The sequence below is a fragment of the Narcine bancroftii genome, chromosome 2 (assembly GCF_036971445.1).
Source record: "Narcine bancroftii isolate sNarBan1 chromosome 2, sNarBan1.hap1, whole genome shotgun sequence".
In the NCBI taxonomy this organism is placed as follows: domain Eukaryota; kingdom Metazoa; phylum Chordata; class Chondrichthyes; order Torpediniformes; family Narcinidae; genus Narcine; species Narcine bancroftii.
Window position 1 is genome coordinate 313,914,110 of NC_091470.1, and position 17,892 is coordinate 313,932,001.

The 17,892-nt window shown below is 40.5% G+C and overlaps 1 protein-coding gene across 11 annotated transcripts in view; it reads left to right on the plus strand.

Annotated features, from left to right (window-relative positions):
• greb1l (GREB1 like retinoic acid receptor coactivator) overlaps positions 1–17,892 on the plus strand; it is a 295,802-nt gene that overhangs the window by 137,888 nt on the left and 140,022 nt on the right. For 10 of the 11 annotated variants that reach the window (XM_069921708.1, XM_069921709.1, XM_069921699.1 and 7 more), the window contains 2 exons: positions 8,062–8,271; positions 17,478–17,654. In XM_069921708.1, coding sequence (XP_069777809.1) covers positions 8,062–8,271; positions 17,478–17,654 — 387 coding nt within the window. The remainder of the gene's footprint in view (positions 1–8,061; positions 8,272–17,477; positions 17,655–17,892) is intronic. The other variant, XM_069921705.1, reaches the window with a different exon arrangement.

A 17,892-nucleotide genomic window follows, 5' to 3' on the forward strand; every position in this document is an offset into this window, starting at 1 on the left:
AAATACTGGCGACATAGTGGCTTCTCGCACCATTTTGCAAGAGCTTTGAAGAGTGCTCAAGAGATGTCACTAATGGATTATTGTTTATCAAGGCAATAGATAAAAGAGCAAGCTGGCACCGCTATTCACTGCAGGAGAGTTTTGCTTGTAAGAGGGTCATGTGGTTTTGCAAGCAGAGAGAGTCAAACACACTTTCACTCAGTCTCAGTGTGTGTGTGTGTGTGTGTGTGTGTGTGTGTGTGTGTGTGTGAGAGAGAGAGAGAAAAGCAGAGATCACTTGACAGTGTCAGCAGGCAGAAGTTGCTGGGACTGAAACAGGACAAGCTGGCAAGCTTTTGGAAGACAGCCTGGTCAAAGCTCTTGTGGTTCATGCAAGAGGAGAGGACTGGCTGCCTAATGTTTCACTTGGGATAAGAGAAACAAAAAGGAACTCTGTGGTGACCTGAAAGAAAGTGATTATCACCTGGAGAACCCTAATGGGGCAAGTTTAATCAGCAAGACACTGAGGTGACTGATGGAAGTACATCAGATCTGGATGTCCTGGAACAACATATGTCTCTTTGAAAACCAACAAGTACCTTCCTGAGAGGTAACTATTTACCTTTGGAGCACCAAAGCCTGTTGAACTTTAAACATATTAAATTCTGTACACAGTATAAAAATTGCCTGCAACCAGTTAACTTGGAGGAATGAGAAGTGAGATTGGACTGTGAATCAAAGAACTTTTCTGAACTTACACACACATTACATACACATGCACTTAGAATTAGAAGGGGGTTAAATTAATAATAGATAAGTTAAAGTTTGATTCTGTTTTAATGTTTAAAGATAATTAAAAGCAACTTTTTGCTGGGTTTAATGGTCCTCTCGGCTCGTAACAGTGGATTCGTGTTTCTCAGTGTCATTGCAAATGTCCTTCTCCACCTGGAGTGGCCATTGGCCATAGATTCCTGAGTTTTTTTTCCAGGGAGATTTTGAACATCCTTCAATCTTTCCCTCTTACATTAATATCATCTTCCCCTGACATAGTTTGGTATGGGCTATCTATTTTGGGAGTCCAGTGTCTGTCTGGCAAGCAGTGTGACCTGGCCTGTTGAAATTAGGGCCTTTTTACCAGGGATACTAGCATCTGCAGGGACTGAAATTAATTTTCTTACCTTTCTACCGGAATTGGAACATTTTATGTAGGTAACATTGGAGATGTCTTCCAGCACCAGGATGTACCTGGTAGTTAAACACAATCTGCTGGAGGAACTCGGTGGGTCCAGCAGCATCGGGGGTGGAATATTGGTTGACATTTTCAGCTAACATCCTTTATTGAGATTCATTAAATATAGTACAGAAGCCAGTGTAAAGAGGTTAGGATGGGACAGGGTCCCCATGTGGGATTAGTGAAGCAGGTCGATGTGCAACATGATCGACAGAGGCAACGGACTGGCAGAACCTAGATGAAGGGAGAGCAAGAGTCAGGTGGAGGAAGATGGGTTACACAGGGTGGAATGGGTGATCAGAAGACAATGGCTGGCAGTAGATGTGATCATCTGATATGTAGAGAAGGAGAAAAGGGTGGCATTCAGAGGAGGGGAAGGATGAGAATGGGTGGACTGCTTGGTGGGAAAGAAGACAAAAAGGTAATGGAAGAGCAGAATGGGTACAGAAATGAGAGAGGTGACCCATTACCTGAAATGAGAAATTCCATGTTCATACATTGGGCTGCAGGCAGCCCAAGTGGAACATTAGGTGTTGTTCCTTTAGTTTACCTTGGGCCTCATTCTGACTGTGGGGAAGGCCTGGGTCAAACTGCTCAGTGTGGGAATTGGAAAGGAAGTTGAAATACCTCAGAATTGGGAGCTCACAATAGCCATTGCAGACAGAGTGTAAATGGTCTGCAAAATGGTCTCCAAGTCTGTGGTTGGTCTTAATGATGTAGAGGAGTTTACAACAGGAGTGATGCATGCAGTAGATGAGATGAGGTGGGCTGCATGTGAGAGGACTTTTGTGGAAGAACTTTTCCAAACCATGTATGTGAAGGTGGTGTATGACAAGTGTGGCAATTCCTGTGGTACAGGGCAAAGTAGCAGGGGTCATGGAGGTGGATGAGGAAGGATGAGCAGACCAGAGAGTCATGGACTAAGCAGACAAGGGTGTCATGGAGCAAGTGATCCCTGCAGGAGGCAGAAAGGGTGGCACAGATGTGTTCAGTAGTGGGATCAAGTTGCAGCTGATGAAAATGATGGAGGATGATGTGCTGAATTGGGAGATTGTTAGGATTTCTCTTGTCCTCACCTTCCACACTATCTCTATGCGGTGTGAATCGAGGGAGGTGATTAAGAGCAGATGCGGTGAAGGCAGAGTAACTCATTACCTTCCTTCCATATTTCTGATCTCATGCATGGCTTTGACTCCAATTTCTGCCAACCTCTCTCTCCAATGCTGAGTGGTCTGTCCAGAGCAGAGGCCTCAATTTTGTGCCTTTAATGTGCATCTTTATGTCTGGGCACACCATGACTTTGAGCTCTGCTTCCACTGCCTCTGTACCTATTCAATACTGAACATAGATCACTGCAGCCCATAATGTTGTGCTAACCTATGTAAACCTACCCAACGATCAATCTTAACAATTACCTCAGTGTCCATAACTTCCCCACCTGCCCTTCCAATTCTTCTTCCATTCATGTGCCTATCTAAGAGTCTTTTGAATGTCTCAATTGTATTAGCCTCCACCACCACTTCTTGCAATGCTTTCCAGGCATCCACCACTCTGTGTTTTATAAAAAAAAACTTACCTCTGATACCTCTCTTAAACCTAAACAGTTGTCCTCCTGTATTTTCTATTGTTGCTACAGAAAAAAGGTGCTGGCTGTCCACCCTTTCTAAGCCCCTCCTAATCTTATATACCTCGATGAAGTTACCTCTCATCCTTCATCATTCCAAAGAGAAAAATCCTTGCTTTGTCAACCTTGTTTCATATGACATGCTCTCCAATCTAGACAGCATCCTGGTAAATCTCCTCTGCACCTTCTCTCTAAACATTTATATCCTTCCTGTAATGACATGACAAGAACTGAATACAATACTCCAAATATGGTCCAACCAGAGTTTAATGGAGTTGCAACATTACCTCATAGCTCTTGAAATAATCTCCCAACTAATGAAGGCCAGCACACCATATGCCTGCTTAATCACTTTTCCTTTGACACTTTTCCTTTTTCTTCATATCAAAATGTAGCCATGGGCACTTGCATGGGTCCCAGTTATGCCTGGCATTTTGCTGGCTACATGGAACATTCTTTGTTTCGAACCTACTCCTGCACCTCCTAACTCTTCCTCCATTACACAGACGTCTTCAGTGGGGCTGATTCCTGCTCCTGTGCAGAACTCATCATTTTTATTAACTTTCCTACTAACCTCCACCGTGCTTTGAAATTCACTTGGTAGGGGTGTACCGGGGGTGTAGGTTATTTGGGTGGATCGGACTTGTGGGCTGAAATGGGCTGTTACTGTGCTGTATGTCTAACTTAAAAATTATAAGGTTGACCACCCCTGACTTGGACGATTCTGATTCTTCTTTCCCTTTTCAAAATCTCTTGGTCTCCATCTCGGGAGATAACCTATATTCTGGCATTTGCTACAAACCCACTGATTCCCAGAGTTACCTTGACTAGCTCCAAGCCCATCGGCTGTAAAAAGAAGGGCTCAGGCCCAAAAGATTGATAATATCTCTTTATCACCTGTGGATGCTGCGAGATCTGCTGAGTTCCTCCAGCATTTCAGTGTTTTTACTGCAATCGCTGCATCTGTAGACTTTTGTGTTCCACTTTCTTCTGAAGTTATTGTGCAATGAGCATCTCTGCTTTCAAATGTTCATGTTTTGGTTCAGCACAGCAAAGCTTCTTTGAGGCAATGACAAAATTGGATCCCAGGAATATGCACAAAGGCAACAGACAGTAGAGTTACTGTTGGCTGGAAGTTGCAATCATATTGATATGGGAGCGGATGATGTATTCCACTTGCATTGGGTCAAACTGGCACAGGCTATGCATCACAATCAGGTGAATGTTCAGCATTATTCAGCTTCTTCCCCCCACCCACTGGGCCATAATGTAATCTAGCTTGGCAATGCCGTCCACAGTCCAAGGCCTGAGCATGCAGTGGCTCAGACATCTCTGCAGACTTTCTTGTTCCATTAATTGGAAATTTTTTGGTCAGACCTTGAGTGAGCGATCAGTGAGCCACTGTTTGTAGCACAAGTTATTTCTTCATTGCAGCAAAGAATTCAGAAATTAACCGGAGATTGCATACCATTGCACCAACTACTCAGGTAATTTGCCAGGCAGGTTTGAATTTTTTTAGTTTTGTTTTCTTTAACTTACATAGTTTTTAATGAATTTGAAGATTTGCTTTAAATGTAATTTTATGAATAATTTTTATAAATCTTTCTGCAAATTGGAGACATTCACAAGCAGCCGTATGGTCAATTAGAGCATTTCAATGGTCAATTACAGTAGTGAGCCCTTGCCTCCTGAGGTTCAGACATCACTCATGGATGGCTCAATTCACTGGGAGTGAGGAATGTTGCTGCAGGAATCGTGCAGGTGGGATTGTGCTCAATTGGATCCATTAAGAAATGTGTATTTTAGTTTGGAAAATTTAATTAAAATGGAAATGTCGACAAATCTGACAGAGAAACTTTAAATGGAACAATGTTAAGATGAATCAAAGCCTGGACATTCATCACAGAGAAATAAAGGTTTGGGCTTATTGGTAGAAGCTCGATGGAGTCACGACAGATAGGATCTTAAAATCCACAGTTGAAGTCGATTGTGATATTTAGCTTCCATGGGATTTGAGTAAGTTCCATCTGGTCTACAACTCTGCTCAGCATATTAAGCTTTATGGGGTAAAACACAGTGTTTCATTCATTTGAACTTCATGGAGAAATAATCTTTAGAGATGAAAAACTGAATGGGAACTCATAACTGTCAGAAATTGTTTACCAAAGCCTGAGAAAATTTCAAGCAATCTTGGAGCGAAACAAAGGACAGAGAATACGAATGGGAATTTTACATAATGGATGATTCATACTTGGGATGGATTGCCTAGGAAAGCATTGTGACCAGAAGGCAATGGTATCAGCTATTCCAATGGAGAATTTGAGAGAGAACCAATCACAGATAACAACTCTGGTTAGGACTGAACCCTGATCTCTGCAGCTGTGCAGGACCACCAGTGCTGCATCAGCATGCCACTCGTGTCAGTAGTCACAAAGCAATATTGCATCTAATAAAGTGATGCATATAAATTTCTGAAGTACTTGCCACTGTGAATAAAACATGCTTTCCTTGTGATAGCCAGTTGATTTTGTACATTGCTTGAAGTAGGGTGTTTTCCCATGGATTTAAAATTGTTCCCTAAAAAGATGTTGCCTCAGAAACATCAAGGTATATTTTAGGGCTGTTTTTGAATCCTTTCAGTTTTCTTGGAATGTTAAGGTCAGTTAATGGATGATGGTATCATAGCTTATTCTGAACAGAATTTTGCATATCCACCATTGCAAAGGTGATCTTTTTTGCAAGATGTCATCTACCCATCTCAATTTCTCAAGACTATTTGCTGGTGAAAATGTGTTGTATTTCTGGACTTTACAATGACAGTGCTCTTCCATCTAAATGTGCACTCATTTAAACCTTTGATCCTTACCTATTATCCTGTTTTTCTTAACCTCTATTTACCCCTAGTCTTCTCCTGGTAAACATTTGAAAAATATGTTGATGACTACTCCTCCTTTGAACTTAACCAAACTACACAATTTCTTATAACTCCATTCTATATTCTTTGCATCCTTACTCTGCATGACCCATCATTACCAACTTTTGGTTTCCTTGGCTTGATGCTTGTGCATCTGTAACTTTTATAATTTTCTCCTTGGAGCCTTCCTTGATATGTAGTTTCTTTTTGGCAATTTTGTTCTGGTCTTCTAGATGAGCTGAAATCCCAGTTGTATCTTATTAATCTGGCGACATTGGGACCTGGCCATTGTCAGACTACAGAAAATGCTAAAAACAGAAATTGACCCCTAAGGGAACCCCCTATGTTAAATAGGAAATAATACTGTGGGGAGACATTGACCCACTAAGGGAACCCCCTATGTAAAATAGGAAATAATACTGTGGGGAGGCATTGACCCTCTAAGGGAACCCCCTATGTAAAATAGGAAATAATACTATGGGGAGACATTGACCCCCTAAGGGAACCCCCTATGTAAAATAGGAAATAATACTGTGGGGAGGCACGGTTAGTGGATCATCTTAACTTCATCGGCGATCAGGACTGAGGTTCAAGTCCCGTGTTGTCTGTAAGGAGTTTGTAGTAACGGCAGCAGATTCAAATTCAGATACAGAGTGCCTGATAAGAGAGGTACACCCTATATTTCCATTCACATCTAAGAAGATGGACATCTTAACTAGAATCTAATCTATTTAGGATTTCTTCCAAGGAAGTTGCTTTTCTTATTTTCTTAATGATGTTACCAGTAGCATTCAGAGTTTTTTGATCTTCTAAGGTCTAGGATAAAATATATATTGGATATTATTACTTCCATATCTAAATCTTCAAATCTAGTTTATTGTTATTAATCTATCACTCAATTCAGAGTTTTTCCACAATGTTTGGTACTAAGTGATTAAATTCTTGCAGAAAAAATGACAAAAATAATGATAAACTACTTTGACCACCAGAAACATGTCTTCTCCACATAAAATAGCATGAAGGTTGCTGGAAATGTGCAGCAACATCAAATATATTCACTGTAAGTGAACTTTCTTTGTCCAAAATTCTATTCCATATATGAGGCTACAAACCTTTGCGTTCTTAGATATCAGAGCAGATTTTAATTATGAATGATGGGGTGAACGAAAACCTACCAGGTCTCCAGCAATGGTCTGAAGGTGTCAAAATTTCAATTTTGTAAAACCCAACTTAAATCTTCTTTGAAGGCAAATGGTTTAAGCCTAATAGCCTGAATAGAAGCCTAATAGCCTGAAGACATCTGGTCTTGGAAGCTAAGCAGGGTCAGGCCTGGTCGGTACTTGGAGCGGAGACTGCCAAGGAACCCAGGTTTCTGTGAGGGGCGCTGGACAAAGTGGTTATCCTCTGTCAGCCTTACGGTAGACACAAGTTAAAGAATTTCATGTATGTTACATTTAATAATACAACCTTTACATTTATATGGATGAATGACGAGTCACTTTATGACAGAATGGCTCTCAATTGAAATGTTAATGTGGCTGTGCTTCTACTTTTTAAACAAGCTTCATTTCATTGCTGTGGGTCTTGTTTGCTTTGGAATCATTGCAAATGGAAGGTGAAAAAGACAAAATTTAGCTTTAGAGCATCATTACAGGCCATGAAAAGCTGGAACATGACTCCCACTTCCCATATGTCTGATCTGATATGAGTTTCCACTGTCCCATCATCTATATCTTCCTATCTTAAAGACCAGTGTAAGCTTTGACACATCCACGTCTCTCCTTCAGTGCCTGTTCCCTTCCAGTGCAGGCTTTGCCAGTTGTAGTTGACAGCCTGCCAGCGTCTGGATTCGGCTGGTTGCCAGCATGGGAAGAATCAACAAAAATTAAATAAACCATGGCCCTGAAATTGGGATGAAGCACCAAAGTCTGCAGACACAAAATGCTGGAGGAACTCAGCGGGTCTTGCAGCATCTATAGGAAACAAGGTTATATTACTGATGCTTCGGGCCTGAACCAAGATATCAGCAAAAAGCAGGCATGCATCTTCGTTAAAGACTAAAGAAAAAGGGGGAATAATGGATGCGGTGAGACCCACTGAGTTCCTCCAGCATTTCTGTGTTTTTTCACTGCCATGAAATTCAACAGGAACCAGCACGTTTTCTTGTTTCTGAGGAGCTGAACACCCAACCTCTCCATAACTGTTGGGAGGATTTATGTTTTTATCCGACCTTATGTCCGTGACCTTCTGGGGTATCAACAATGCAAAGGTGAACTGTCATGAAATAATACCTGAAGCTTGTCCTTGTAACAGATGTCAAACCGAAGATAGAGGAACTTGATAAAGAAATTGAAGTCCACCGTTACACACAGAGTAGCTCTTCTGGATTCCCAGCCCTGCAAGTTGGCAATGGAATGGATAATGAGGAGGAGGAGGAAGAAGAGGAGGAAATGTCTGAATCAAACAGCCCACCTCTTTCCTATATGCAGAAAAATGTTCCAGAAGGATCCTGCACTACTGATGGTATGTACAGCTCTATCTTCTGTAATTCAGTATCTGACCTCTGCTGAAATATTACCTGATCAAAGGTGCTCTTTCTTGTGTCAATTATGAATTATTTGAGCTGATTACTTCCACAGTAAACAGTCAGATTGAGATACCAGGGCAGAATGGGTCACAGTGGTACACGCACAAGTACAAAACATAGAACAGCACCGTACAGGCCCTCCGGCCCTTGATGTTGTGCCGACCCATAGACCCCTTCCTAAAAAAAATACTAAACCTACCCATAACCCTCTATTTTTCTTTCATCTATGTGTCCGTCTAAGACTCTCTTAAATGCTCCAATGCTTCAGCTTCCACCACCATCCCCAGAGAAATTCAGCAGGTTACCCAGCATCCACAGGAAGTAAAAGGCAGCTAATGTTTCTGGAATGAAACACGAAAGTCTGCAGGTGTGCTGATGTTAGTAAAAACACAGAAATGCTGGAGGAACTCAGCAGATCTCGGAGCATCCATAGGAGGTCATGATATACAACCGATATTTTGGGTCTGAGCCCTTCAAGGTATGGGCAAAAATGTTTCTGGCATGAGCCCATCTTCAGGAATGCAGAAAATCAGGTAGATTGGTGAATAAAAGAAGAGATATTGAGAGTACAGGATCTTTACGTGCCAGTCAGATCGAAAGTCAAGGCCAAAGGTTCAAGGGAACCGTGGTTTTCTGGAAAAATTAGGAAGTTGGTTCAGGATAAGAGGGGGGCATTTGCTAAATTTAAGAAGCAAAAAATGGATAAGATGTATGATTGCAGAAAAAACTTTAAGAAGGAAATTAGAAAGGCAAAAAGAAGGTATGAGGTGTTAATAGCTGATAAGGTAAAAGTGAATCCTAAGGGTTTTTACAGATATGTGAATAGTAAAAAGAGGGTTAAGGATAGAATAGGACCGCGGGAAAATGAGAGTGGTGAACTGTGCAAGGAACTGTATCAGATGAGAGAGATATTAAATGATTTTTTTTTCTCATCTGTATTCATGAAGGAAAAGGTCATTGGATTATGTGAGATAAGTGAGGCAAATGGCTTAGTTATGGAAAAGATAGGGATTAGTAAACACAGGGTTTTGGAGTTGCTAGGGACAGTAAAAGTGGATAAGTCTCTTAGTCTTGATGGGATTTTCCCCAGGACGTTAAGGGAGGTCAGGGAGCAAATAGTGGAGGCACTGTCAGTGATTTTTCAACGATCACTGAAGGAGGATGTGGTGCCATAGGACGGGAGGGTTGCTAATGTAGTTCAGTTGTTTAAAAAAGGCACGAGGTGTCAGCCAAGTAATTATAGGCTTGTAAGCTTGACTTCGGTGGTAGGGAAAGTTATGGAGGGTATTCTTAGAGATGGTGTGTATAAATATTTAGATAAGCAGGGATTGATCAGGAACGCCAGCATGGATTTGTGAATGGGAAGTCATGTTTGACGAACCTTGTTGAGTATTTTGAAGAAGTAACAAGAAAGGTGGATGAAGGTAGGGCAGTTGATGTAGTCTATCTGGATTTTAGCAAAGTTTTTGATAATGTTCCACATGAAAGGTTAGTAAGGAAGGTTCAGTCACTAGGGATTAATAGAGAAATAGTAAGATGGGTTCAGAGGTGGCTGGAGGAGAGACAGCAGAGGATCATGGTGGATGACTGTCTGTCAGGATGGAAGCCTGTGACGAGTGGCGAGCCTCAAGGATTGGTGTTAGGTCACCTGTTGTTCATAATTTATATTAATGATTTGGATGATGGGGTGGTTAACTGGGTAAGTAAATACGCAAACGATACGAGGACGATATGAGGATATTGAGGATGGTTTTCAGGCATTACAGAGGGATTGGGTTTATATGGAAAATTGGGCTGAAAGATGGCAGATGGAATTTAATGTAGAGAAGTGTGAGGTGCTTCATGTTGGAAAAAATAATCAAAATAGGACATATGTAGTAAAGAGGAGGACATTGGGGAATGCACAAGAACAAAGAGATCTTGTGGAGTTATGGTGCAGGTTCCTTGAAGGTGGATTCCCATGTTGACTGGGTGGTTAAGAAGGCATTTGGTATGTTAGCCTTCATAAATCATAGCATAGAGTATAGGAGCTGGGAAGTGATGCTGCGACTGTTTAAGGCATTGATGAGACCAGGTTTGGAGTATTGTGTTCAGTTCTGGTCTCCAAATTATAGGAAGGATATAGATAAGGTGGAGAGGGTGCAGAGAATATTTACAAGGATGTTGACTGGCTTAAAATACCTAGAGTACATAGAAAGATTGAAGAGGTTAGAACTTTATTCATTGGAACGCTGACGGTTGAGAGGGTATTTGATAGAGGTGTGAAAAATTATGAAGGGGATAGGTAGACTAGATGCAAATAGACTCTTCCCCCTGAGTGCAGGGGAGGTTGAAACAAGAGGACACAAGTTGAGGGTAAGGGGGCAAAATTTTAGGTTAAATATTGGAGTTTGCTTCTTCACTCAGAGAGTGGTGGCTGAATGGAATAATCTTCCGGAGGAAATAGTTGAGGCAGAGTCAATTCTTTCATTTAAGAGGAGGCTGGATATATACATGGATAAGAGGGGGGTTGGAGGGTTACGGGTGGAGAATAGGCGGGGGGATCTAGTGGAGTTGTTTGAGTGAACCGGCGTGAACTTGGAGGGCCGAGATGGCCTGTTTCCATGCCATAATCTGTAATGTGGTTATGTGGTTAAAAAGATGTGGGGCAGGCGGAGAAGAGTGAGGAATACAGGTAGCAGGTAAAGGTGGATATAGGTGGAAGGGTCAAAGAGAAGGGAACTGAGAAATGATGGTGGGAGAGAGCAGAGGATTAAGAATACAATTTGATAGAAGAAGGAAGAGACGGGATGGGAGCAGGTACAGAACTTCTGTGTACTGCACTCGTTACCAGTGTCTGAAGATTTTTTTTACTTCCATCTTCACTTGTCAACAAGAGGCTCAATTGATGAGGTAATCTATAAAGTTAACCCTCCCCCTTCACACCTCCAGTCTTCTAAGCTGCTAGGAATGAAGACCCAGCCTATCCAACCTGAAATCCCTCCAATACTGGCAACATTCTGGTGAATTCCTTCTGCACCTCTTCTATCTTGTGTATGTCCTTCCTAGAGTTGGGTGACCAGAACTGTACACACAGTATCCAGTGCGCTCTAACCAATGCCATGTGCAACTGTATCAAGATGCCCCAATTTTTGTGGTATTTACCCTGTCCAATGAAGTTAAGCATGCCAAACACTTTCTCAACCTTTTGACCCGAGTTGGTATTTTCATTGCACTATGGATCTGTGTACCTATGTCCCTCTATTCTATAACATTCTCTAGTGCTCGAACCAGTGACCAAGTCCTGGTGAAACATCTTATTTACATTTGTAAAGTTAAATTTCAGCTGAAGTTATGTACAATTCCCTGCAGACTTCAATAACTTCCAATAATTCTCAATGGGTTTAAGTCCCCACATTAGCCACAGTCCTGTTTTTAATTGCAGCACACTGCATTACTCGAAGAGTGTTCTCAGCCACTTGCTCTTTGGAATCACACTGAAAGTGTATCGTTATTTGTACCATTCTGTTAATTTATCTAGCGTTATCCTCAGTTTCCCCCCTTTCCATAAGAATTTCCTTATTAGTTTCTTTAGCTCCTTGAAGAATTTCTCTGTTAGGTGAATTGATAATGATTGAAATAGGTATTGTATTCTTGGGAAGATATTCATTTTAATGCAATTTACCCTTCCTATCAGTATTAGTGGTAAATCTTTCCAATGTTCTAAGTCATCTTGTAATTTCTTCATTAATGACTGATAATTTAATTTGTATAGATGGCCTAGATTATTATCTCATTGAATACCTAGGTATCGGATTGCTTGTGTTTTCCATTTAAATGGTGATTCTTTCTTAAACTTTGTGAAATCTGCATTATTCATTGGCATCGCTTCACTTTTATTTGCGTTGATCTTGTACCCCAATACTTCTCCATATTCCTTCAATTTCTTATGTAATTCTTTTATTGATAATTCTGGTTCTGTTAAGTATACTATGATGTCATCTGCAAATAGACTGATTTTATATTCCTTCTCTTTTATTTTTATCCCTCTTATTTTATTTTCTGTTCTTATCAGTTCTGCCAAGGGTTCTATAGCTAATGCGAACAGTGAGGGAGATAGAGGACATCCCTGCCTAGTTGACCTGCTTAATTTAAATTGGTTTGATATATATTCATTTACTGTAACCTTCGCCAATGGTCCCTTATATAATGCTTTAATCCAATTAATATATTTCACTGGTATGTTGAACCTCCGTAGTACTTTGAATAAATAATTCCATTCTACTCTGTCAAAGGATTTTTGTGTCTAAGGCAACCGCCATTGTTGGCGTCTTGTTTCCTTGTACTGCATGGATTAAGTTAATGAACTTACAGATATTGTCCGTTGTTCGTCTTTTCTTAATAAATCCAGTTTGATCTAGTTTTACTATTTTTGGTACACAGTCGGCCAATCTATTTGCTAATAGTTTAGCTATTATCTTATAATCTGTGTTGAATAGAGATATTGGTCTATATGATTGATGCTGGTGTTAGTGGATCTTTCCCCGTCTTTGGTATTACTGTAATTATTGCTGTTTTGCATGAATCTGGTATGTTTTGTGTTTCTTCAATCGGGTTCATTCCTTCCAGGAGAGGAGGAATTAATAGGTCTTTAAATGTTCTATAGAATTATATTGGGAGTCCGTCCTCTCCCGGCATTTTATTGTTCGGTAGCTACCAAATTTTAAGAATTATTATAGAGCAGCACAATTAAGATACCTGTCAGATTTTTATCAAACAATGGAAAAACCAGATTGGACCAGATTAGAGCTAGATAAAATAGGGGAGAAGATACCTGAACATGTACTATATAAGTGGGATGAAAAGCTGGTGCAACATAGGAATTCACCAGTATTGCACCATCTGCTCAACATTTGGAAGAAGATTCACGTAGAAAGGAAAAAAAAACAAGTTATCAACTACCAAAATTAATATTGACGCAAAATCAACTAATCCCTTTCACAATAGACAACCTTTCCTTTAGAGAATGGGAGAGAAAAGGGATCAAAAGAATAGAAAATTGTTTTTCGGGAAATAAATTATTATCTTTTGAACAAATGAAGTACAAATATGGTATAACTCATGGTACAATGTTTGCATACCACCAACTGAAAAACTACTTGAAGGACAAATTGGGAAGCTGGCTGAGGTTACCAGAAGGAAGCAGTTTTGAATATGTGATTACAGACACAATGATAATTAAAAGATTTATAACAAACATATACATCAAACTGCAAGAGAAAGAGAACGATGAAATAAGCTGTAAACCCAAACAAAAGTGGGAACAAGATCTAAACATAAAGATAAGAATGAAACATGGGAAAAGCTATGCTCCGGAACTATGAGAAATACAATAAACACGAGGTTACGCATGATGCAATATAATTGGTTACACAGGCTATACACCACGCCCCAAAAGTTAAATAAATGGGACCCAACAGTATCAGATAGATGTTTCTGCTGTAAGAAGGAAATGGAAACAACAGTACATGTAATTTGGGCTTGTGAGAAAGTGGAAAAGTCTTGGGATGCATATTAAATAAAATCACAAAAAGCAACATACCAAAAAATCCAGAGATCTTTCTTCTAAGTAATATAAGAAGTAAAGAACTTGGCCTCGATTTGGTTGGAGCACAAAAAAGATTTATTATGGTAGCCTTAGCTGTAGCAAAAAAATGTATTATGTCAACCTGGAAATTAGAAGATAGCCTGAGAATACAGCAATGGTACACAGAAATGAATAAATGTATTCCATTGGAAAAAAATAACATATAATTTAAGAAATAATATCACAGTTTTCAATCAAATTTGGGAACCATACATGGAACACAACAGAGAAGTCCTACTGCGGACTTCCACCACCTAAAATGACAGAATGAGAAGAAGAAGAAATGAACTGACCCAGTGTATAAAAGCAGATGACACAATTTTCTTGTTTATTTTCATTGTGTGATGACATTGTTTAATGGGTTTAATGTATCGTATATGTTGAACGTTTAGTGGGTGGGGAGGGGGGTGGGAAGGAGGGAAGGAAGGGAGGGGGGATAAAGGGGAGAAAATGACACTGTATATTTAAGAGGGAAATGTTTGTGTGTATTTTGGTCAGTATGGTTCATAGTGTGAAAAATAAAAAAATTTAAAAAAAGAAAGTGCATTGTTAGCGCTTTGTTGATGTGTATTTCATTCAGCAATTCATTGACAACAGTGGAACCTTTCATTGGTCTTGTTGCATTTGGTGTATTGGAAACTCTTTCTCCAAACACTATTCATTCTGCTTGTTTAGATGTAGGTGTTGAACAGAATGGCAACATGGGCAGTTTTTAAATTTTCTGTCTTACTGAAACGTGCAAGAGGAAATTGAAAGCTAACAGATGAGGATTCTCTGTCATATAATCTGCCACTAAAGTTGACATCATTATCCTCCTCCAAAAAACTTTGACTTAATGGGATTTCTTTTGGCCAAATGATTTTTAGTAAATCTTGCATATTATACAACCAAAAACATTTAATATTCTATAATTGTCTTAAAATTAATGGAACCTTGTGCTTTTTAATGCTTCTATTTCTCCAAGAGTTCTCATCAGTGATTCTCACTGTAGTTTATATCCCTCCTGATGCTGATTACAAATAAGCACTTGCAGAGCTGCATGATACAGTCAGTAAACAAGAGACTGACCACCCTGATGCACTGCAAATCTTAGTCAGTGACTTTAACCAGGCCTGTCTCAAGAAAACCCTGCTCAACTATCACCAGCATGCAACTTGAACCCAGCACACTCAATCACTGCTCCACCATGATAAGGAAGGTCTACTGTTCTTTCCCCAAACCACATTTTGGCATGTTGGATCACCTGGCTGTGCTCCTTCTGCCTTCATCTAGACAGAACCTAAAAAAAGAGTCTCCAGAGATCATGACAGCTAGAAGGTGGTCACGGGAGGCTGAAGAATGGTTACATGACTTCTTCAAGCCAGCAGACTTGGAGGTGTTGAAGGACTCACCTGAGGATCTGAATAATTACATCAGGACAGTCACAGACTTGATCAACATAGCTGTGGACGCGTGTATCAGGGTTTAGCCCAACCAGAAGCCTTGGATGAACAATGAAATTCAGAACCTGCTGAGAGCCAGATCATAGACATTTAAGTCTGGAGACCCAGATAACTGCAGAAAGAGCAAGTATGACCTATGGAAAGCAATATCCTGGGCTAAGTGCAGTTTCTGGAGGAAAATGGAAAAATTGAAGGATACCTGATAGCTGTGGTGGGGCCTAAATTACATTAACTTACGACAAAACCAAATCCGGTGAAGTAAGAGACAGCAAAGCTTCACTCCTAGAAGAACTCAATGCCTGCCTTCAGGAGAATGAATCTGAGGTAAATACCCACCCAAGTATTTAAAAACTTGCACTGACCAACTTGCCAATGTATTCAACAAGGATTCTGACAAGGTGTATTACCCACCTGTTTCAACAAGGCATCCATTTTGCCAGTGCCCAAGAAGAGCGAGGTAACCTAAATGACTATTGACCAATGGCGCTCACAATAACAGTAATGGAGTGGTTTGAAAGGCTGGTGTTGAAGTTTATCAGCTCCTGTCTGAGCGACAACATGGATCTGTTCTAATTTGCCTATCGTAGCAACAGGTCTGCGGTGGGTGCCACCTCACTGGCTGTACACAAAGCCCTGGAACCCCTTGACAGCAAAGATGCATATGTCAGGATGTTCTTTATTAACTAGAATTTGGCATTTAACACCATCATCCCCTCAACAAACTCCAAGACTTCAACACCCACCGTGGAATTGTATCCTGGATTTCCTCACTTCCAGACCATCAGGGCTGTGTTCTTAACCCCCTCTCTACTCATTTTACACCTATGACTGCATAGCTCAGTATGACTACAACACCATCTACAGATTCACTGATAATACCATGGAAGTGGGTTGTATAAAAATTGGCAATGAGTTAGCATGCAAGAGGGGAATTGAAATCTTGGCTGAATGGTGCACCAACAACAACCTCACAATCAATGACACTAAAACCAAGGAGATGATTTTTAATTTTAGACATACAGCACGGTAACAGGCCATTTCATCCCATGAGTTTGTGCCCAATTAATCTCTACCCCAGTATGTTTCAAACATTGAGAGGAAACTAGAGCCCACAGGGAAAACCCATGCAGACATGGGGAGAACTTGCAAACTCCTTACAGACAGCATGGGATTCGAGCCTCAGTCCTGATCTTTGGTGCTGTAAAGGTGTTGCGCTAACCTCTACCCCAACCGTGCTGGCTCCGTGCCAACCGTGTTGACTTCAGGAAGGGAAAACTGGAGTTGTATGATCCAGTGATCATTGGGGAGATGGATCAGTTCTTGGGAGTCACTACCTCAGAAGATCTTTCCTGGTCCAAGCACACTAATGGCATCATGAAGAAAGCACATTAGCACCTCTTCTTCCTTAGGAGTTTGCGAAGGTTTGGTATAACATACGAAACCCTGGCAAACTTCTACAAGTGTGTGGCGGAAAGAGTGCTGACTGGCTGCATCATGGTCTGATATGGGGGCACCAATACCAATACCCTTGAGTGTAAAGCCTTGTGAAGGATAGTGGACACAGTCCAGGATATCACAGGCAAAACTCTCTCTAACATCTAGAATATCTACAGGGAATGCTGATGTCAGATACCAGCAGCAATCATCAAGGATCCATATCATCCAGCACATGCTTATTCTCACTGCTACCATCAGGAAAAAGGTATAGGTGCTACAAGATTCACAGCACCAGGAACAGCTGCTACCCTTCCACTATCAGACTCCTCAACAACAAACTCAGAGACTCATTTAAGGACTCTTACACTTTATTGATTTATTTCTTCTCTCTGTATTGCACCGTCTGCTTGTTTGCATTATTTTTATTTGTTTACATATGTTGAGTACAGCTTTTTTTGTCTTGCCAATAAGTAGTAATTCTGCCTCACCCACAGGCAAAAGAATCTTAGGGTTGTATGCAATGTTTCAATAAATCTGAAATCTGAATCTGAAATTTGTTGGTGAGCAGCCTATGTTAATTTTATTTTGCAGTATTGTCCAAGTTAACACATCTATTCATTTTGATGTTTTGACTTAGGTTTCTGCCAGGCCGGCAAAGACCTGCGCTTGGTATCACTCTCCACAGAACAAATTGACATTCCACCTGGTTTTGTGCTGGTTGGGGCCAAGTCTCCAAACCTTTCTGAGCACATTTTGATTTGTGCAGTAGATAAGCGATTCCTGCCAGATGACAATGGAAAGAATGCACTTTTAGGTAAGAAATGTCTTGTTTTTCCACAATAGATTATCAGTTAACGTGACAATGTGCTTCAGTTTTTTCCTCTCTGTCTGAACATTGTGTATTTGCATCTTTATAAAGATGCACAAAAGAGGTGATAACGTAGCAGTCTGCATTTACAGGCAGTCCCTGGGTTACGAACAACACGTATTTACGTATGGGCTGTTCCCCAGTTCGCGCATGTGCATAATGTTATTTCATGAATGCTAGATAA